The sequence below is a fragment of the Gymnoscopelus microlampas genome (genome assembly GCF_963454915.1).
Source record: "Gymnoscopelus microlampas genome assembly, chromosome: 18".
NCBI classification, from domain to species: domain Eukaryota; kingdom Metazoa; phylum Chordata; class Actinopteri; order Myctophiformes; family Myctophidae; genus Gymnoscopelus; species Gymnoscopelus microlampas.
The window spans coordinates 33893985-33918343 of record NC_139955.1 but is presented as its reverse complement, the minus strand read 5'-3'; the positions used below and the strand labels follow the sequence as shown (position 1 = coordinate 33918343).

Below are 24359 nucleotides of genomic sequence, written 5' to 3'. Positions count from 1 at the left end.
AATACAAATAAACACAGATAACTTTTTGATAGATACAAACATTGACATTGAGTGAACTTTAAAAGGCTATAAGAAAACTTTAACATTTTTTTTTTAGCAAATGTAAAATTCACAGATTAATTGAATGTCATTTTATTTAATCATTTAAGGTAGTACTATGGTTATTCACCTGAAGTAAATATTTTTTAATGCTATTCATATTTTCCAATAGTCACCATTTCATTGTTACTCTGCATTTTTGCTAATGTGAAAGTAGTCTGACAACATGTGTTGCATTCATGTAGACCTACAATATTTGTCTTTTAGGCATCGTAAAGTATTGTTTCAGGTGCTGACGACGATAGATTACATCAGTGAAACCAAATATGATTTAGAAAACAGGTGTATCCTTTTAAACGTGAGGACCATCTTTCTCTCCTTGTGAGTACATTTGGGCCGCACACACACACACACGCACACGCACACACACACACACACACACACACACACACACACACACACACACACACACGTTATGTAATGTATCAGTTCTGACATAGATGCAAACACACACACCTTCCCTGACAGGCCAACAGATGACAAGGAAGAGGAAGTCGGTGAATGTTTCCTCTGTAGAATTAATGAGCGTCCACACAAGGACAGGAAGTCATCTGCTCTTTCCTTCAATACTTGGATGCCCTGTTAGTGTACTCTCTCTCTGTCTGTCCTAAATGTTTTTCAACAACACCTGCCTTTGAAGTTTCCTCCGAATTCGCTGGCCAAACACAACCAGTAACCTGGAACTGTGGCAACGAACAAGACAACACCCTGTGGAGGAAGAAATCCTCCCAAGAAGCTTGGGGATTGATTGGCCACACTCTTCGCAAGCCTGCCTCTAATATCACACAATATGCCCCGTTCTGGAACCCACAAGGGAGAATGAAGAGGGGCAGACCAAGAAACACCTGGCGACGTGACCTGGATGCACACGTCGTGGGGACAGCTGGAGAAACTCGCCCGGGACCGGGATGCCAAAGTTGGGCTGCAGCCGTAAGTAAGTAATTAAGTAAGTAAGTAACCCTAGTATCTCTATTCTGGGCATGTCATAATAGGTGAACATTCCGCAAAAATAGCCAAACATTGTGCAAAAATACGGCCTGGGCCGTAGCGTGGCGGTCCAGGCACCCTTGGCTGCAATGCCGGCCTGACAGCGTGTCGTGGGTTCGACTCCCGTTCCCGACGACCTTTGCTGCATGTCACCCCCTCCCCCCATCTCTCTCCCCATTTCCTGTCAGCCTACTTTCCCAATCCCTCTCTAAATAAAGGCATACAAAGCCACAAAATAATAATAATAATAATAACGCGTGTGTGAGCTTGTAGATTGGCTATTTTCTGCAAAGAGATTTGATGTAGAGAGAGAAAGGAGGGGGCCAAGACCCTGGTCAATGACGTATATACAGTAGGGTTTAAGGGGTTAAGAGGAGGGATGACCACAGGTCAGCAGAGTGGCATACGGATAAGACAAGAGCATCAGCTAAATGCTAATTCATTTCTTCTTGTAGGGGGGAATTGTGGGAATTTGCTGAGGAAATCAGTTAACTGTGATTTTTTGATTGATTGAATATTTTATTAGGCAAAAGAATGTAAAACAACACATTTACATTTAAAATACTTTGTCTAACAGGTCCGTTCATAAAAGTCCTTGCGGACTTGTTTCCAATGAGGGCCTTGGTATTCAATTCATAGACGATGATCTGATTCTGTTTAGAAACATGTATGTCATATAGAGTAGAAACTAAGACTGAAATGTATGCGAAATCACTGTTACTGGTATTAAATAAAGTTCCAGTGATATCAAGCAAATAACAGGACAACTTCTCTTATTGGAACACTTGAGACAGTACAATATGATTAAATATGTGTGATTGTCTACATAATTACACACACATGTATCATGTAAGCACAAAGCACAAAAGCAAAACATTGACAGTTTTGCTTTCTGTTATTACACAGTTTTGAAATAAAAATATGCTTTAATGTCGCATCCCTCCTCTGATTAAAAAAAACAAACTACTCAAATGATTTCATTACATCGCATGAAGCAAAAATGAGCAGTACCACAGCTTGCTAGCTAGTTAGCAAGGCAAGCATATCGAAACTCCAAAATTACTATGGATGAAAAAGGAGAGAGCTAGAAGATTTCCCCAAATCCTTAAGATCTACTGTTTGGAAGCACTTTGTTTTCCCTGTAAATCAGTGGTTCTAAAAGTGGGGTCCGGGGTCCCCCAGGGGTCCTTGAGAGGGTTACAGGGGGTCCCCAGCTAAATTTGTTAATACAGCATCACAGTCATTTTAACCACTTTATCCATATTTTATACGTTAGGTATTAGAAAATAGCAGCTCACAATGTGTCACTTAGTGCTATTACTGGAAAGCATGTTCTGCATGTCTTTTTTTTCTTTCTTGCTGCACTACGTTTTATGGAACCAACCGTGAGTTAGAGTAAATGAAACATTCAAACCCTACTAAAGCCCTGCAGTACACAATAAATAAGACAATAGTCAGATCAGAGTAGAGACCAGAAGACAGTATAAAGGCTATAGGCAGTGAGAAGTCAAAACTTACTCGCATAGCAGAATCCCATTCTCCAATCCTCCCCTGAAGTCTTTGTCACCGAAGCATCTACCAGTCACAGCCTGTGGAGGAAAGGAGAGGCAGATGTTGGTGATGTTTCGAAGATATGATAAACAGCTTTGATGTATGCCTATGTTGTGCCTATTTATACAGTATACTGTAAAGAATGCTTGTTATACTATGCACTATGCAGATGTATGTTGGTTACTTGTTCACATATGCTGTGTATGTTATTTAGATAGATTGCATGTTGTTTAGAAAGATGCAAAGATTTCTTTTTTCACTCGATTTACACTGCAGTTTGTTGACTAGGGTTCATGCAACTTACTCTGATCTAGTACCTTGTAAGTAAGCTACAGTGAATGTCAAAACTGCAAATTACAAAGCTTGCACAGGAAATTAAGCACATCAAGCTCATGCAATAAGTGGGCAAAATATAACCCGTTAGCTATCATCAGTTTATGGAATCAAGCTTTGTAGATAGGATTTCCATTTTCATCAGCTTCAGACACTACTGCACACTATCTCTTGATTTCTTGCCATTCAACCCTGATTAAACTATGATAGATTTTACTTGGAAAATATAATGGGGTAATAAAAAGGTACTAAAAGCAAGGGGAAAGAATTGATCATCATTACATGCAAGCCAGCAGATTGGTAAATGGATGTACATCCTTGACAAAATCACAAAAGACCAAGTCCACCCGATCGAGCCAAAATAATAACAAGAATACATAAAACGGCGACAGTCCATCGATGAACCCAGAATCTAGACGCACAAATCAAGAGAATGATGCACAAAAACACCCTCGTTCCAGTCCTTCAGCGCTTTCCTCTCCAATAAATCCAATAAATGGGAGGGGGAGAGAGAGAGAGATAGAGATGTGTGTATCAAGTCTCACACTCTAGTCACTAGTACTAAAGACTAAAGCTTGACATAAGCTGTCATCATCCGCATCATGCAGCATTGGCACGCTAACTGGCTGTGACAGAGCACAGAGGATTAATGGGTAGTTAGTAGTCACTCTGCCTCTTTAAGGAGGAGAGGCAATGTGTTTGCATGTATTTGCATGACAGGTTGGTTGTGTGTGTGTGTGTTCGCGTGAGTGCGCGTGAGTGTGTGTGTGTTCGCACCATGTGTTCCTGAACAAATACCGCATCGCATGGGAGTGAGATTTATTCTAATATTGCCCTTGTGACATGGCTAAAGACTTGCACAATAAACCTGTCTGAGTAACAATCATAAAATAGATGTCTCTACGGTTCTGTGACAGATAGCATGTAGAAGCATGTGACACTTTTACTTTTGTTGTCATTCACTTGAACTGTTGCATTATGGAGAATTTTCATGTACAACATTGGTCTTGTGTTTATTACTTAATGTTGGATCGTTTCCATCACATGCTAAAGGTGTTTCTGATTCTGAAGGAAACTCTCAGTCTCAGCTCTTTTAAGCCACTTAAGCCCTATACAGTACTTTGCCGTGCAATGAATAGTGAAAACAGACAAACTACAAGGTCACCGCATGATGTAAGCTTGTACATCTGCTATTGTTTTTAGTTTTTTCCCAAGGGGTTCTAATTGGTTAAGTCAGGACCTATGACCTACGCTGATGAACAACAGGAGCCTTCCATAAATTATTCAGAAGACCCATCAGATACAGTTATAATATGGAACTCAATATGCACACACACACATATCTTCAAACGCAAGTAAAGTACCAAATACTGTTATTCCTCAGAGTATAGAGTAACTTCACATTTATAAATTCCCACCCCCTGTTATTTCCCTATATGCTAGAGTATCTCTGCTTCCCTAGAGCACACTGAATACAATTAGTTTTTCTCCCTTTTGAAAATCCCTCCTTTTGCTTTTTTATACTGAACCAATTTCATTTTTGTGAAAACACAACTCAAATATTTGTCCGTTTTAGGTGGGAAGAAAAGGACTGCACTGCACTGCTGGTGAGGAAGCCAAAACAATTACAAGATTAAATTTCCAGACTGATTCACTTACATTTATTTGTACAGCTGTGAAAGAAAGTGTGGGGGGATACAGAGTCAGAGTGCCTGGCTCTGAATGTGAGTTGCTCTCAGCTCCTTGGCACAGTGGAACGATTTGGACCCGATACAAAAGAAACCAACTGCTGTGTGTCAATGACAGCTGACAGTAGGCCTGATCTGTACTGCTGTGAGAGGGATTGAGAGCTCCAGTTGACGACTGCTAATAGAGAGAAGGAGTGAGACTTCACTTTTCCCCAGTATGCGACTGTACTGTACAGTATGTACATTGCTTGGGGCCAATCTCTCACCCCTGTGGCAGGAGGCAGGAGGTTGTCACCTCACAAAAGTGAGGTGAAAAAGCATTCGGTTGTGTGCGAGGCCTGACTGTCACCGAGACAAAATAACAAGTGACCCATGACATGAGCCATCACCATACATGTCATGATTGAATGATACAAGGATTCATCACATACAGTACCCAGCCTTTATTTGCCCTGGGTAAGGAGGTGCCAGGAGGTTGATATGTTCCTCCACGGTAGGAACTTGTGAGTGAATCCCACGTGATCAGTCTGGCAATGCCAGGCTAGGTGATACGTGTGCACTCACTGCACTGATTGGTCAGCTGCCATATCAGCCCTAGGGAAAATACAGCCATCAGCTCTCCAATTAGCACAGACTAAAGCTGTATCAGCTGTATGTATATGTATGTAGCTGAACAATCAGTGTGCGCTGAACTGTCACCATGTGAGCGACCTCACGGCTGAGGGAACTCAAACATGGAATAAACTCTGCTGCCAGTTGGTTTGGTAAAGTTACCGGCGCACGAGACAACCTGTGGGTCCCCAGCTGACAGTAAAGTGACAATTTAAGGACTTCTAAGACCTTTCTAATAAAACTTTAAAAAAATAAAGACCATTACTGCATTAAAAGTAATCAACAAACTATACTATAAAAACTGGTCAAACAATTGGCCTAATTGTCACACAATATAAGAAAGAGGTTGTAGTCATCTTTGGCTGGATAACTACGGCCAACGACAAATGCCCGGGCAGTAATTTACATTTATATCTGAAATTAGGCCTTCTTCTGCAAAGAAACGCCTCTTTCTTGTGGAGTGATTGTTAGACAGCGGTGTTACCACACTCAAAAATCCCACTGAGAGGAGACTATCACTGAAGCTTGATTGCCCTAGACTATTTGATATTCATTTATATCCACACACAACACTCTAGTGAGCTGAGTGGATGACCTTGATGTAGCCTCGTGCCTCGTGGTAAATGTGTGAAGCTGAATGATGGATGACTTGAAAGAGTTTTTTTTTCTTCCATTGCACAACTGTTCCACTGTTTGGATTGATTTGATTCAGGTACGCTAAAAACATGCTGGTGCAGTGCCTAAACGTATTTGGCACGGAGTTATTTTACACTATTTACACTGCTGACAAGCAACCAAGACACAAACATGCTGAATGGAAAACAAGATATTCCATATGCTGTGATATTTTCACATTGCCTCTAAATGTCCATGATTACAGTTAGTAAAACCTCCATGTTACACATGTCTGTGAATGACAATTTTGAGAGTACAACAGTGACTTATTATTTCATTCATTACGATGCACATGAATAAATGTGTGTATTGTATCATACTGTAGAATTGGATATACTGTATTGTGTTGTAGTTCAGCGTGTACCACACTGTACCTATAGCAAGGTCTCAATGGGTAAAGCACAGTACTTGTACAATGCAGAAACCCTGTTGTTGATTCACACACACAGCAGAAATCCTTCTCATAATGCTAACGAACATAATAATACATTGTATTTGTAACACACTTTATATTTGACACAAAAGTGTTACATTGAATAAAAGTCAATTAGAAAAAAAAAGATTACATTGTATTACATAACAGAACCAAGCCTATAGTGGGAGCAGGTTATTTATATCACACTATAAGGCACTGAGAACAGCAGGTGCAGCAAGTGAGCGATCAAAATACAGTGCCCTGACAAACATTATTTCATTCAAAACAAACTGTCCATTAGATATTTTCCGTTCTTTAGTTATTCTGCACTTTAAAGAACGAATAAATTGAGGAAAAGCCTTAGGTAGACGGTTCCTAATTGTCTGTAATAGCCCAGCCATTACAGTTTCCTCATAATATATCTGCTGCTTAATGTACCATGCTATACTGTACTGTACACTATCCCTTAAGGGCTTTGCACATTAATATAGTTAGGGATCTCTGTCCGTAAACATGCATTACGTCTTTCTGTTCTGGCTGTTGCAGAGTCTGGACTGTATAAGATGGAAATAGAAAAATGTTTTTCTCATTACCAGCGTCTTGCTGTTTGGCAGAGACAGCATTGCTGCTGCTAAGGATTCTAATCCACACACACACATCTGTTGCTCCCATACGAGCCACTCTACTAGACACAAAGACCACATGAAACTCCTGCTGTTAAACCCAGGAGGAACATTCTTATGATGGATGAGTCATTGTTGACAGACACGTGCCCATTTCAGGTAGCAATTCACTTTTGTGGCACTTTTCAACACAACATGTGTTAATGACACACAGGTAGGCCTACAGATGGGTGACTAATGCAAAGTTCCCAAACGTTTCAGGCCGCGACCCCCCAAAATAATCATATTTGAACTTGGGGTGGCACTGTCGCTAGTGGCTACGAAGCCACGTGGTAGCATTTGAAACAGTCCGTGGTTGGGATGGCAAGGGTTTTTGCGACCACTCCCATCACGACAGAAGTGTTTCATCATAGGATGAAGTTGATACCTCTAAAAGGGGACAAGTGGAACCAAACCATGCCAGGAAAAATTCACAGAGCATAATAGGAGGTTAATTGCTTAATTGTATCATGCAGTACACCCGGATGGAAGCATCTGCATTTATTATGTTTTTCCACTCATTTGTCACCCTTCTTTTTGTTTGTGCTGAAATGTCTCAAATTGTGCAAGATCGGACTAAGTGGCATAAACCTTAGTCAACAAACATGTTTGGTAAATGGTCTAGAGTGCAAAGAAAACGATTTAGCGCTACAAATCAACTAGGACACTAGGTAAACATCAAACTTAGCATCTCTCTAACCAGACAAATATTTGTGTGCCATTTATACTGTACTGTATCTAAATGGCATACACATAGGAAGTGACCAACATTCAGTTCATGTGCATAGCTAGCATCTATCAAAATATGCATAGCTAGCAACTATCAAAATAGGCAACAAAAAGTGATTCAAGGAAATGAGGAGGGGGTGAGGTAGACTGAGACTCTGAACTAGAAAAAGTGCTCCTCGGAGCACAGGTCTCCGCCAGGTCAGGTAGGCTATTGTGGCTTCCTGGTGGCGCTATAATAGGCCAACGTGAAAAGGGTGCCATTTCTTCTTAGGCCTTGCACGACAATCGGACACTGGCTGCATTCATGATTTGAGAAATTTTGTTAAAAACATGTGTTTCGCTAAATTAGACCTGTTGGTGGCGCTATAACAGGCCAATGTTAAAAGGTTGGCATTTGTTCCTCAACATAGTGTGAATGTGCGAGCAAAGTTTGAGCGCAATTGGACGGTGCGTTCATGATTTGCAGAATTTTGTTCAAAACAAGCCAATAATGCAAACTTTAGATGTCAATCTTAGCCAATCAGTATGGAATATGAAAAATCAAACACATCCGTCGTGATCACATGACTATAGAGATCATGTGTACCGATTTGCGTGAAATTTGGATAAAATTGGAAGGAGTAGTATAAAAAAAATGTGTTTTACACAAGTCGGCCTCCTGGTGGCGCTATAAAAGGCAGATGTGAAAAAGGCAGGTCAAAGGTTTTTCCTTGACCTATAGGGAGTGTGCATACAAAGTTTTACACAGATCGGTGCACTTATAGGTAAAAACACGAATCGGCCTGTTATAGCGCCACCATGAGGCTGATTTGAAATTTTTCAAATGTTAGTTCTTCCTTGGCCTAATGGAAATGAGCGTGCAAAATTTCAAGGAAATTGCATGCTGTGTTCATGATTTGAGGCATTTTGTTCAAAACGGTGCACTCCTGCAAACTTTGGAAGGCATTTTTAGCCAATCAGGATGGAATATGAGAAATCTGAAAGACCCGTTTCGTTTAATGACTATAGAGATACTGTGTACCGATTTGTGGGATTTTTGGACAAAATCTGTAGGAGTACTGTCAAAAAATATGTTTTGCACAAATCAGCCTCCTGGTGGCGCTATAACAGGCCCCTGTGAGAAATTTGGGGCAGAGGTTCTGCTCTGGTATCCAGGGACTGTGTGTGCACAGTTTGGCTGCGAGCAAGCCAACAGTGCCGGAGATTAGCTGTACACAGACAGATCGAATGACGGACACACGGACACACGGACGGACGGACGGACGGACGGACGGACAGGGGGTAAAACATACTCTCTCGCCATGCCTTTCGGCCTGGCGGAGACAATAATCTGAAGAGGTGAGTTTTCAGACTGCTGTGGAAAATGGGGAATGAGTCTGCAGGCCTGACTGAGGGGTGGGAGGTCATTCCACAGCTTCCACCAAGAGGGAGAAGAGTCTAGTATGCTTGGAGCGCTGTCCAGGGTGTCATAAAGAAGGGAGAGACAGATGCTCTGTGTTTGCTGATCTAAAGTGTGCAGGAAGGGGTGGATCATGTCCTGAGGTAAGCGGGTGCCATGCCCTTTTTTGCCTTGTAGGTTATCACCAGTGTCTTGCATTGGAATACGTAGAACACTTATACTTGAAAAGGTTTCTAAACTGTTCTCAGGCCCGTTGTCCATCCACACCCAGCCCTCGTAATTGGCTGATTCAGACAGGGGTCTCAACAGGTTGGATCATGGTTCCCTTCTGGATAACGTGGCCTCTCGGAGACATACTCTACAGCAGGAAGCCCCGCCTCAGATAGCGAAGGAGTTTACGCTATCCTTCAAATTGAAAGGGCTGTCTGTATTTGGAGAACATGTAGTGTAACAGCGACAACTTCATTTTGGTGACATTGCTGCTGGCACAACTGCATACGCCTATAAGCAAACATGATTTATGTTTCCTTAATGGATGACTAAGTTAAGGATCTGCAATAAAATGATATTTAGTACACTAACCCACAAAGGTCACACAGACTAAGAATTATGAATGAATTTGAAAGCAAAAGATGAATAAAACAGTCTACTAGACTGTACTATAGTAGAGTATACTGTTTGTAACTAATAAATGGCACCTTTATCCAAAGCGCTTTACAATGTGCAGTACTTCCATGCACACATTCACACACTGATGGCGGAGGAAACCATGCAAGACCCCAGCCTGCTTGGTCAAGGACACTTCAACCGGGAACCTTCCATTTTCCAAGAGGCCGCCCTATCTCCTGAGCCTCCCGATCCACTGCCACCCCACTGTGGTGGTGTTAGAGTAACCTGTACTGTATATCTCTACAAACTAAAACAAACACCTCAGTGGAAAAACAGGTCCCAAATGTTGCTGGAAACTTCTGGATGCAAACCCTCTATTTTAAAACCACAGCAGGGTTCAGATGGTTCAGATGAGGGGACTCAATTAGACTAGGGAATGTGTCGCCTTTGTTGTTTTCAGTGGAATGCAGCCCGCATTGTTTCACAAACAATCAAATGAGATGCCGGTTGTTTTTTAGCGCCCGTACACTTCCCTCCCAATGGACCCCCCCCCGGTTATGTCCAGACAGAGGCCATTCTCATGGGTACACGTCCAAAAAACGGTCATTTCTGTGACTTTGTTGTCCGTGAAGAACGGAAGCCTCCATTGGATCCCAACAGCATGAATGAACTCTTGAGTAAGCACAAATCCAATTTAGCTTTTGCCAAAATCCTGCTCCCCTGGGGGGAAAAGTGTGTGACTCTTGTTGTTTTTGGACTTTGATTAACTTTAAACAAAAATAAAGCAGTGATGATGTTTGTTCAAGCTTTAGATGTGTGACCTCTCAAGAGATGTCACTCTAATGTTTGGAGAGAGACAGTGTTGTGATTCCCCCTGCTCAAGACCAAAACCAAGCCCCGAACTGCCACATCATCAGTCAAAGAGAGGCTACTGAACCGATATAAAAAAGATCAATCCAATTTGTTGAACATGGGTTTTGTGGTTGTTTCACCATATGTTGCTGAAGTATAGGTACTTGTAAGTGATATTTCCCCCTCACACCATCCACATTTCATTTCAAACAGTGTCCACAAAAAAAGCTTAAAAAGGTGTCCATGACCAAAGGTTTTTCATGGGTTAACCACATGAACCCTCGCGTCCCGATTCTGGGCATGTCATAATAGGTGAACATTCTGGGAGAATAACAGATCTACAAGCTCACAACGTGTTGTGATGCATTGTGAGCTTGTAGATCTGCTATTTTCGCTAAGACATACAACGAAGGATAGGGTTTAAGAGGTTAAAGCACTCACCTACGGAACCACACGCACAGTACAGCACCGCCCTGGTTGGCCTATAGGAATCAAATCCCGCCAGGCCAGAGCCTCCCATCCGTGTCTCCCCTACACGGAGCGGACTGCCCCAGTCTTTGAACGAACTAAATAAAACCCCTCTGTACCTGCACATCTAGTCACAAACAGCCAAATCAAATGCCTTTGTTTCCGACAGGAATCCTCAGGGAGGACAGCAGTGTAAGCAGCATGACAGTGTAAAGCACCGGGCTCTGTCCTCTTTCGCTATGAACAGGCTGAATGCCAGCCTCCCATCCTGAGGCCTCCTGCATGTAAATGAAAACATCTCATGATCATTTCTGGGGCATTCCCTCGCTACAGTACAGTAGCTACAGTACCTGTCCCAAATTAACAAGCAGTAATGTGAGGTTTTGGAGACAGGCGGCTTTCCGTGACTGTGGGGAGCGTAAAAAAAGTACTACTTACTGCTTATTACCCTGAGGCGCACCGGGCCTGTTAAAGAAATTACAGCTGTTAACGCAGCAGCCCATAAACAAACACATGTGAGACATGTTATGTGGATTCTGTTTTGTTTTTTTTGTTTTATAATTTCTTTCATAAGTGTATTGCATAATCACACCACAGAATCCCACCCAGCTGAAGCCTAATAATCACACATCACGAAATCTCACCCAACTGAAGCCAAGTTCAACACCATTTGGCAAGTGTACTTGGGCCATATTGTGTTAGTAAGAGCCTAGTTGCAGTAGCATGCTGTTGACTGTATGCAAAACCATGTGAGATCTGAGCTAATGTTTACAGCAAAACCTGCTTATTCAACACAACTGTAGCTAAAAGGAAGCAAAACCCAAGCCAAATGTTATGGCTGAACAACGAATGTGAATGGACATGCAGGTCTGCTGGTGCATATTCTTTTCTGTTGCGAAAGTACTGTATGTAATAACCCATCTAAGTAACGTTTTGTGGGTTCTTTAAATGAGAGATACAAAACCAATCATTCAAACGTTTTGGACGGCATCCCAGAAAACAGATCAATTGTTTAATGACGAGACCAAACACAGCTCAGAAAACCGATACTGGACCCGCTGCCAAGACTTCAACGTTATGAAAGAGATTGCAAATATTCTCCGTTCTGAAGACGAGGGATTAAGTCCACAAGAAGACACAAAACATCAGTACTGAAACTGGCAACACGTGACTTTATTATAGGAGGCGCCCCTCATGTTGGGGATCCCTCAACTAGTCCAGGGGCCAAGCCATATTTTGGTACCACCTAAGGTGACCGTAAAGTTTTTGTATTTTTGTCTTCCTACATGTCTCTAGTTTATATTTTGGTATGATAACCCTTCCAATCTTGTAGCTTAATGGCAGTTATCACTACCTACCGGCTAATGTATCCGGTAGGAGACACAAAGTAGAATCTTTGTGTCTCCTACACCCGGGCATCACATTATTGCGACAAAAAACAAAATATATCCATGTATTCAAGGCTTCATGGGGTGTACAATTGATAGAAAATAAATCATTTTTTGGGTGAACTCCTCTTTAAGTTTCCCAGGGGGACTCTCTACCCATTCAGCTATGACCACCCTAGACCGAAGGAGGGTAAACTTTTACAAGCTTATGGAAAGCAGTCTTTTTGCAAACACCAAAAATCTGAGAAGTTATCAATTGCACACCCCATGAAGCCTTGAATACATGGATATATTTTGTTTTTTGTCGCAATAATTTGATGCCCGGGTGTAGGAGACACAAAGATTCTACTTTGTGTCTCCTACCGGATACATTAGCCAGTAGGTAGTGATAACTGCCATTAAGCTACAAGATTGGAAGGGTTATCATACCAAGATATAAACTAGAGACATGTAGGAAGACAAAAATACAAAAACTTTACGGTCACCTTAGGTGGTACCAATTTGTGAAAATATCAGTGTTGGCCCCTGGACTAAACTCTCTGAGCTTAATCCATTAAGACCGGGAACGCATCTGTGTCATTTTTAGATTTCTTTGGGCTACTAAAAAAATGCAAGATACAAGCTCGGTGCCACGCTATGAGCGTGTAGATCTGCTAAAAAAAATGTAATCGAGAGAATTTGTACCAAATCTTAGTTTTAATATATGTATTTGTTTTTAGTGAAAATATTAACTAAAATCTTTGCTTCTGGGGATTCTACAAATGTCTTCTAAATCCTAACAGTTTTCTGAAAAAGTTATGTTGCTATATCAGTGGTGCTCAAACCTTTTCATGTCAAGGACCTCCAAAATGATATGTATTTGGCCGCCGACCCCCATCTGAAAATATTTTGTTCCAGGGACCCCCATGCAGAAGCAAATCTTTGAGTTAAAAATGTTTGCTTTAAAAAAATATGTATATTACACAAATTATCACGATTTTTAAAATCGTTTTGCCAGAGTATAAAATAATGGTTTAAGTGGTTACACAGATGCATTCCCGGATTAAATGGGTTAAACGGGTTCAGCCAATGGTCAGGACTGGAGAGGGCATCTGTCCTGTCATCTAGACCTGTGTTTTCTGTTACTCCTGCTACTGTCACCACACCACCAGAACCGCAACTCCCCAAAATGAGGTTGCTGAAATATTATATACACTGCATATATCATTATATCACAATACTATGTGCCTGGTGCACATGTTGATGCCTGTATGGATTGTACTTGAGAGGAGGCAGAGAAAGAAATACAATTTTGAATCATAATTATTTCATTTCATCTGGCACTGTAAGTTTGCAAGGAATGTATCTCTGTGAGGATTGTGCTGGTGCATCACAGTGAACTGTATTAAAACTACAATATAACAATAAACCCCATGAACTATAGCATCATGTTTTGTGAGCTTGCAGATCAGCTACTTATAGGGTATTTCTGTGGGGAATTTAGAACTACTAGTGGAACTGGGGGACCCCGGTCAACTAAGTGTATAGGGTTTAAGTGGTTGAATTTAATTAATATTACACCTATTTACACAATTAAGTTCTCAAACACATAGAAAAAGTAACTTATATGCCATTCTGAGGCTATGAAAGGCATAAATGTGGATATGGGTAAATAAAGGGTTGGGGGGCTCCATTCACAGTGGTAACAGGTAGATGAAACTTTAAGCAGACAAGAGGAGCTGCAGTACAGGCCCTGTCTACTGTCCAGCCCCACTGACTTCTGGGAAAGTAGCTTGTTGGCAGCTAGAGGATTCTGGCCTAGATTCCCATTTTAGTGTCCTGTTTACTATTCTAGCCCAGTGTACCATTTCTTTTCTGGCTCAATGTAATATTCTGATATTGGTGTGATATTCACGTTAACATTATTGACCCTTAACTGTCATCCTGTGCTGTGCAAGTCTAACCCAAAGTGCAAGTTTATCCCAGTGTACATGTATAACCCAATATAAAACTCCAATATATAATTCTAGTCAAATGTACAACTCTAGCTAAATACTAATCCAGCCCAGTGTGCTATTTTAGACAAAGCTTTTAGTCCAGAGAGCGGGATGGGGTGAAGATGGAGCGGAAGAGGGAGACAAAAAAGAGATGCCAGGCTAATCTATTTGCTGAGAATCTGAAAGGACAACTGGACAGATTTTTCCATTCTCTCCTGACCACAATTCCATCTAAATATTTGTGGTCTAATTGTTCATTTCAAAGAACAAAGCAGCTTCGTTTTTTCCCCGCTCCAGAGTAATCTTCAGACTATCATCAGAGGTTTGACATCAAGGAGGTCGGGTTGCGGAACCTAAAAATGTTGCTTTTTCCCACAACTGTGTGACATTTCCTATGTTCTAGTCTCCCCCAGATCTACCCAAGTTCAACACAGGGGGAAGCGGACAGTTAACTATATTACATGCAGTATTAGGAACAAGCTTAACCCTACAATACAGTATGGTAGGTAGCATTAGGTAGGTAGCATGAATATCTATATTTTTTTTGGGGGGGGGGTATTGGCCCGGGGCCGCATTGAGTGACGGTGAGGTCCGCATGCCTTTATTGATGCCACAGGGGAAATTCAGGTGCCAGAGGAAGCACAGCAGTTTAGTTATAGATACAGAGTAAGAGAAGTATGGTACAGTCATAGGAAGAAAACATCACAAAAAAGCACCGTCAAGGATTAACAAAAAGTCCCAGTGTCAAAAACAATGTTCTGCCCAGAGCAACGCCAACTATAAGCAGACGGTATACGTATACACTGTCACAGTCATTACAGAATCCCACCCTAAGCTGAGGCAAATACATAAGCAAGGGTATTCACAAGCAAATACTGACGGGCGCGGGCTATCATCACACCATATAGTCTACATTGGTGCTAGGTATATATTTTTAGAGACAGCATACAATGTGATACAACATACAAAATGAAGGATGTATTATAGTTTGTTTGGGTTCTTTTTTATATAATAACTGGACCGAGTACTACATATCACAATATATCTGCAACATTTAACAGAATACTGAAATAGGAACAAGGAATAATTGCACTACACTGCGCACAACAATATGTATAGCATTAGGAATGAACTCCATCTGGCTGTGAAGCTAATAGATCCTCTGTCCAGAAAGAAGACTGTAGGGTATAAATCATCTGGAGTCAATGTTGTAGGGCTTGTATTTGGTATCTTCTCTCTATCTACTTTTATGAAAGTCTGGGTTTCAGCATTGTCTGGCAACAGGCCGTTTCAGATGTAGACTTGAGATGGGATAACGGCTCTGAAGTTCTGTACCGCAGATCACCAGTAAACTCACCACAATCAGACACAGATCCAGGTTCTGATATCCAGCAGAGAATATGACAGATCTAAGGCCCAGGGAGCAACAAACAATCTCACGCAGACTACAGCCAAATACAATAAAATGAACTTGAGATATTTATTAAGATAATGTGGTATTTGCTGAGACAAGACACAGATGGGAGCACGCACGCACGGACGGGACCCCTGCTCCTCTTCCTCACACACCAAAGCACACGAATCGGCTGTCCAGTCCTCTATCATAGGTTCTCAAACTTTTTCATGTCAAGGACCCCCAAATATGTATATATTTGGCCACGGACCCCCATCTGAAAAGGTTTTGTGCCAGGGACCCCCAGAAGAGAAGATTTATATAAAATAATTATACAACATTTCAAAAATAGTAGATTTACGAGCTTGTACGTCTGCTATTGCCAACATGGATAAAGCGGTTAAAAAATGTGTGTCAAGCTGTATTAACTACTTTTGCTGGGGACCCCCTGGAACCCCCCCAAGGACCCCTGAGGTTCCCCGGACCCCACTTTGACAATCAATGTCAGTAGGTGTGAAAAGATTCATGTAATAATCGATTATCAGTATCAAATTAAATTACTATAATCAAATGAATGTATCGAGTGATTATCTCTAATAGGTTCTATTCACTACTACACCAATATGTGAATGCTTTCTTCCAAAAAAATATGAGTTATGTTTTTGACTAATTATTCAACATATTTCATGGATTTTTACTGTTAATCTACAGTAATAGAGTAAGCGAACAAATTATCAACATATTAATCAATTATGAAAATAATGGTTTGCTGCAGCTCCAAGTCGGTTGATGCCAGTGCAGTATGTGACTCCAGTAGGTCAGCTGCAGCCCACCTCATTGCGGTGTTGAGAAAGGCTGCTCGGAGGAAGCAGCAGAGTTTTTAACCCATTAACTCATTCACTGCCAGAATTATTTCTGGCCGCGTTTGAACACTGCCATATTTTTCATTGAAAAAAAAAAAGTACTCAGGAGCCGAGATACAGAATTTTTAAGTTTTAAGTTAACAAGGAAGTGGATGGGAGTCTTTTCCTTCGAAAAATCATATCTCCTTGGTCTTTGGGTCAAAAAAAAAAAAAAAAATCTAAAAAAAAAAAAAATTAAAAAAAAAATATTTTTTATTTTTTTTATTTTTTAAAAAGTCGTTTTAGTCGTTCTAGGCAGGCATGGCTTATGGACAGAAGTCGTTTTAGTCGTTCTAGGCAGGGAATGAGTTAAGACCCGAGGCCTTCTGAATCCAGTTTTCTGAAAAAACTTAAGTTGCTAATATATCTTCGTTCTTGGGTGTAAACCTTGTCGGGTCCAAAACCGTTCCCTTTTTTATTAAAAATGTAAAAAAAAAAAGGTCAAAACAAGCCTCATTGAAACGGCCATAGCTCTTGAACTGATAATTTTTTTCCCCCTCTCCTACGACAACCCTGTGGCTGTGCGTGTAATCAGCCGATGTCCGTGAGGACGGCGGTCACAGAGAATATTCCATGATTTTTCAACGGTACAGTAAAATCGCTGTTTTTGCTGGCAGCAGTGGCACACTATTACACTATTGATCCGGCAGTCAAAGAGTTAATGGGTTATACCAACAAAGCTATAGAGGCTGGAAACCACAGTATGTAACAGGCCCTGCCTGAGACAATGAACAAAAGACTCTTCTGAAAGAGGGATCATCACAGGTAATAGCAGCTAATCAATGCTAATGGAGCATAATTACCCTGGTATTACAGGGTGGAATCAGCAAAACAATACCAGAGCGCATCGTCTAACTGGGAGATTTTTAGACTAACTTGATGACAGAGGGCTATTTAGGCTCAATCTGTTATGACAGGTCACCACATTTTCGTACAGTAAAACTGTAATAGGCACCATCTTCGAAGACCACCCCAAAGTCATTGCAACAGTCGCTCTGTCTAAAAACAAAATGTAAATTACATGATGGCAATTGAAAAGCGGTATTTAGCTGTAAAACTATAGCAAGTGACCATTCATACATTAATTATTTGTATTATTGGAAAATTACATTAATAAATGTGTTAAGTGCCTGGGGGGGGGGGGGGCATTTTGACAGTAAAGACAATTGTATTTATAAGGTACAGAAATACAGAAATCAAAACTTCAACATTACAAACTCTGTCTACGTTTCTCACTTGCTTTCATACACAAATGTATGCGATATATAGCTTATATTTCTGCAGCTCTGTTGTGTTATTGTGGCACAACTTTACTGTTCCCAGGCATGGAGTGGATCCTGAGAGCACCATCTGTGTGGGAAACATTACATAACCTCTGATTACTCATCGATTCCTCCTACTCGCCATTAGGAACTTCTGCCTCCGTCAGAACTACATTATGTCTTATGTTTTTCCCCTTTTAGCCATTAGGCAAAGGTTTTTGGCCTCTAGTCTAGTTTGAGGGCAGTAACATTAATGTTTATCGGCAGCGCAATGATGGTTTTGGAAGTTTGACACAGCAGAAGAGTCATAGCCTGGCATGGCCAGACTAATATCACAGCGTAGATATTAGTCTGGAATCTCTGTGTGGAATCTGCATTTTCAAAGGGGCTGATTTAAAAAAATGCGTCTGGTGATAAACCCACGAAACCCAATCACAACCGCCAGACCAAATCTGCCGAGGGCAATTTAAAAAAAAAGGTGGGCCTAATGAAAAGGTACAACCCACCATAATTATTTCGCCATTTTATTTTCGGTCTGTATGTTGACATGGTTTTCCAAATGAAGGAGATGACAAAAGTTATATCTTTCAGCCGGTTCGATATGGCAGTCACGAGTCAATCTTCTGAATTGTCAGTGGAATATTACGGGAATGTCACTGCAATGGTTTCCACTCACAATACTATGAGATACAGGAGACAGATTTCATTCATTTTGAGGCTAGGCTGGTGAACTTCTTCTGTACATTACTTTACCGCCTAAAACTGAACTGAACCAGTCTAGCTAACCAATTATTATCCCACTAGCTATACTGCCTTCATATGAATACAGAGTTGTACAGTATGTTTAATCAGCAATAGAAACACTCAGCCTTTATTATCAAGCTTAAACCCTGTATACTTTGTCATGCAAACAACTTACTGTATCTACAATGGCGACATCTTGTGACATTTAATAGGCTATTTTCACAATTTTTAAGTTGTTTGAAATTCTTTGACTTTTTCTAAATAACTTAACATTTTTTTAATGATCGCCTATAATGACATGCCCCAGACAGGGACGCCAGGTCAAAAGTGATTAAATAGCCAAAAGCTGTCAAATGTGGCACCAAACACACTCATTGCTTGCCCACACAAGACCACCAACATGGTCAGTTACACACATCAGTCTTATTAAGGGAGAGGTTTCTCCGTGACATGGGTTGTTCACATTAATACATCCCTCTCTAGGGAGCGGACCATTATCCACAGTGACACGGTCTCTCGCTGACCACTGCTTATGTACACAAGACTAGAGCGCACCTGTTGGTTTGGGCTGTCAGTGTGTGCATGGTTTTCTCTTCTGCTACTTGGAACATGAGAAGCTTGTGCTTTCATTATGATGACTCTCTGCTCACTTAATATTTAAATAACATATCAAACATTTTTCATATACTTCATACCATACTACACTACATCATAACGCATAGAGCGTTAAATGGGTCGGTGGGCATTCACGTCGAAGACTTGTTCAACCATATCTCCTTTAGCCAATCGTCCAACAGATCAGTCTGATGGTTCAAAATTGCAAACTGAGAGCTGGTAGCAGTTGAGCTTACCCGTCATAACAGTCAAGATTCAAGAAACCCTTTCAACCTCAGGCTGACAGGCACTTGCCTTTAACTCGTTTATGATTAGAAAGTGATGTGTGCTGTGGACACACGCACGCACGCACGAACAAGCTGTCACATTCCAATAACAATCCTAATTTGTGCTGACACTCCAAGAGACAAAGTCAAACATGACGCAAAAGACAAGACATGACAAACCAGTGTGGACAATAACCAACCCAAATGGTCAAACGTAAAATTACCGGTTCTTTCCATATTGTCTTTGTTCTCAAGTCTTTCAGCAAGAATCCTCATGAACAAGCTCTCACTAATGAGCAAACCATGCCTTTTAAAAAGATCTTTAGGACACATGCAATCCCCTCTCCCGCATCAATTAGGTTTTAAACAAACTGTGACAGAATGAAACGAGGGGTCTTAAACACATCACGTCAAGACCCTATGAATAAAATGGCGTTGGCTGGTGAATCTTTTAAATACTAGGTCCTGTATTTAACCTCGACAAGGGTCCCCCAGGGACCTATACTTGGTCCCATCCTTTTCCCCTCTAGTCTTCTACACCACATCTCTTTGCTGAAAATAGCAGATCTACAGTCCAAGCTTGCAGATCGGCTATTTTCACTGAATGTTTGCCTATTACGACATGCACATTATACTGTAGGTATACTGTACTAGGATCAGGGTCCCCACACATTTTTAGCAATGAATTTCCAAAACTTTTCCAGAATATTTAGCCCAATTTCCAGGCCTATATAACAATCATTCGGCGCAATAATGTGTCTCTTACTCCTATGTAGAATGCCCAAAGATAGGCAGTGTAGCAAAAATAAAGTTTGAGACATACATTAGGCTGCCGTCACACAGCCCGTTCGGCGAAAAACTACTTATGTTACATATTTCGTGTGATATTATTCATGTTTATGAAAATGTTTTGTTTTAACAAAATCAATAGCCAAAAACAATGCATAGCCAAATATTTTTCCAGGACCCTTGATAAATTCCAGGACCTTTGATGATGTTTGATCAATTTCAAACCTTTTCCAGTACTGGATTTTTTTTAATTTTATTTCAAAATATTTCCAGGAATTTCATGACCGTGGGGACCCTGTAGGATTCATGTCGTTAAAATACTGTCTACTATATTTATGTCAAAACATGGCACCGTATCTTTCACAAATTGACTGGCAAGCTAGATTGTTAACCAGAGTATTAACCCCCAAATGATTTGTAATTTAGCAACCTAAGTGGCAGGTCGAGCACACCAACACAACGACCAAAGATTAAATTCAAAACATTTGGCTAGCGTTAATTTCCCATGCCACCCTGGGCCAGACAGTGAAGGCAGACAGCCAGCTACAGTATGCTGCAGCTCGGCAGTGGACAACAACAATGCTCTAGACAGATGAAGACAGACAAGCAGAAAGAGGATTACCAGACGGACACTAAAGGAAACTTAATTGAATACTCTGGCTGTGAATGAGAGTAGCAACAGATGACACAAAAGGATAACACGGGTAACCCTGGTGTAGGGTAGCAGTGCATTAGTAAGGCAATGATTCAGAATTCCTATTTATATACCGTATGCTTTGCTGATGCACTGATACAATTTTATTCCATCGTATTCCATCGTCAACATTAACGATTTCCATTTTTTTTAACCAGCATTTAACCTCATTCAATTTACAATTGATGGTCAGTTAATTGAGTGTCATAAACATTTTACAATACACTAATTGGGTTTCAGTGTATACCAGTCAATAAGGAATTGTCTGCAATACAAGAAGAGGGAATAAGCATCATGGTTCAACTTCTGGACGGTATGGATTAATAATTACACTATAAAATCCAGAGAGTTTATTTTATTTTCCGAGAGTGTACAGCTGGAATTAACTCTGAAGATTAGGATTTCTCTTTATAGTGAGCTAATGACACACTGGGGTTCTAAAATCACACCAGCAAAACTTAAAACTAGCTGATTATTTCATTCTGTTGGCAACCCTTTCTAAACTCAATTGTCCATATAGTGTAGATTTCACAGTAGTGCATTTGGTTCCAATAGTATACCTCTCCTCTCCTCCTGAAAAGGGCCCTCTGGTGACGACTGTCTGATGTAGCAACTAAGCCCGTTGCAGGGTATTGAATCATGTGACATGATGGGTAGAGTTTATGCAGGTTTTTTGTTTTTTTTCTTAAACAAACTCTACACCAGTTTATTGTCTCCGCCAGGCCGAAAGGCATGGCGAGAGAGTATGTTTAGCACCCTGTCCGTGTGTCAGTGTATGTCCTTCTGTCTGTGAACAGCTAATCTCCGGAACCGTTGGCCCGGTCACTGCAAAACTGTGCACACACACTCCCTGGGTGCCAATTCAGAACCTCTGGGCCGAGTTTTTCAGATTGGCCTGTTATAGCGCCACCAGGAGGCAGATTTGTGCAAAACACATTTTTTGATACTACTCCTACAGATTTTGTCCTTTCATCACACAAATCGGTACACACTACTACACACTACACAGTATCTCTATAGTCATGTGATCAACACGGATCTGTCCGATTTTCCATATTCCATCCTGATTGCCTAAGATTGGCTTCCAAAGTTTGCACGATTGGTTCGTTTTGAACAAAATGCCTGAAATCATGAACGCAGCTTCGATTTCAGTGGAATTTTGAACGCCACTAGGCCGAGAAAGAAATGCCACCCTTTTCACATTGCCCTGTTATAGCGCCACCAGCAGGTCTAATTTAGCAAAACAAATTTTTGGAACAAAATGTCTCAAATGATGAATGCAGTGTCCGATTGCCGTGAAAGGCCTAAGAGGAAATTGCACCCTATTCACATTGGCCTATTATAGCACCACCAGAAGGCCACAGGCCTAAGAAGAAATGGCACCCTATTCACATTGGCCTGTTATAGTGCCACCAGAAGGCCACAATAACCTACCTGACCTGGCGGAGACCTGTGCTCCGAGGAGCACTTTTTCTAGTTCCATATCATTTAGCACACTTTCAACCAGAAGGTGGATACCAATCAGTGAATTCAGTTGGTCATCCATGGCACAAGACTGGTCAGCCCTGGGTTAAAGGAATGCGGCCATTGAAATGGGAACGTCTCTAAGACATCGTTCTACTGTGAGTGCTGTGCTTGTATCTTTTTGTCTGCTGACACGCTATTGTTTACCCTCAGTATGAGTAAAATCCAGAGAGACAGTGCATCAATAGCTATGCTTAGGCAAAATCTGTTTTGTTAAGCCTACTGTGTCTATAAGTGTGCACATAAAACTGTAGGTTCTCAACTGCTGCTGCTGCATCGAAAGCCAGAAGTGGGTCATCATGATTCATCATTCTCACAGGGTCATAGACTAAGAAAAACTCAGGAGAACATCGTGTCATCCTAGTACATTAGGTCTTGACTTCCAGTGGCGGAAAGTAACTAAGTACATTTACTCAAGTGCAATTTTGAGATACTGTACTTTTACTTTCCAATACTTTTACTGTACATTCTGGTATTGCTACTTTTATTTAAGTACAACAATCCACCATTCCACCATTGTCGACTTCATGGAGAAGCTAAAATGTAGATCCCCGGCAAAAAAACAACAAGTTGAGAACCTCTGTGCTGGAGATATGTAACAGCTTTGATCTATAGTAACATGAGCGAAAGAAAGAACACACACAAAGAGAGCAGCTAAGGTCAATGTGTACAGTGAATAGATACTTGAAGAAGGGATGGAGTACAGAGTCTATATCAGCTATCAGTATTAGGGACACACACTGCAGTGCAGATGTTTGGACAGGCAGGAGATTTCCAACACCAGCGGGGTGTAGGCTGTATGTATCCCAGAGGAGGGATTTACTGCATGCTTGACAGTGATAGGCTAAAGAACAAGTGTGCATGTGTAGCACAGTATCCCTGTCTGAAACCTAATATCTCCCTTTTCCCCACGGGGGGTGGGGTTCTCTTTTGGATGAGAGCAGTAGACGTTTTGTTTTCCCATGCAGGCGACATTGGTTTGAATCCAGGTGGTTCTATACATACAAATATGCATGTCCTCTTCTTCAAAAACAACTGTGTGTGGGTTGTTCCCCTGCCCTGTAAGCGTACTGAGACTGACACTGCTGCTGTTGAGGGGACTGAACCGGTGTTCCTTCAGAACATAGGTTCACCAGAACCACTATGGAACCCATGTGGTTAGCAAAATAATACAACAATTTTACAGACCGGATCCAGTAATACATATAGATATACAACCCATTGAACTGAACTCTATGGAGTCTTCAAATGTCTACTCCCCACAGTAGATCTCTCCATTGTCCCTTATTGCTCTCCAGTAGGGATGGGCATGAAAAGTCAACTAGTCAGTGTGGAACAGGTGTTGACGCTACTGCCTCCGGTCCCAGCCAAGAGTTTTCCACTGCAGAGCAGGTGGTCAAGAAACAGTATAAACCGATTCCAAGACGGCTGCTCTACCTACTAAGCAACTGCTGCCCTGATTTGGCAAAATCACTCTAGGGGACGCAAGATGTCACGGCGTTCTTTATCGAGCACACTGTTTGTGCTTTTTTTCTGCTCTCAAGAGTTAAAGATCTATAAGGGTCCATTTGGTTACCTCTCCATCATTTAGCTGGGGATCACCTGGAACCCCTTCAAGGACCACTGGTGGTCCCCAGACCACTGGTTTAGAACCATGATCTAAATGGCTTTGATTTCAATTGCTATTAATAACCATACCCGTCAAGTGTCTAAGGACAGTGACGGCA

The 24359-nt window shown here is 41.3% G+C and overlaps 1 protein-coding gene across 3 annotated transcripts in view; it reads right to left on the bottom strand.

Moving 5' to 3' along the window:
* limch1b (LIM and calponin homology domains 1b) overlaps positions 1–24359 on the bottom strand; it is a 115110-nt gene that overhangs the window by 63585 nt on the left and 27166 nt on the right. For all 3 annotated transcript variants that reach the window (XM_084041631.1, XM_084041633.1, XM_084041632.1), the window contains exon 2: positions 2605–2675. In XM_084041631.1, the coding sequence (XP_083897757.1) occupies positions 2605–2675 (71 nt within the window). The remainder of the gene's footprint in view (positions 1–2604; positions 2676–24359) is intronic.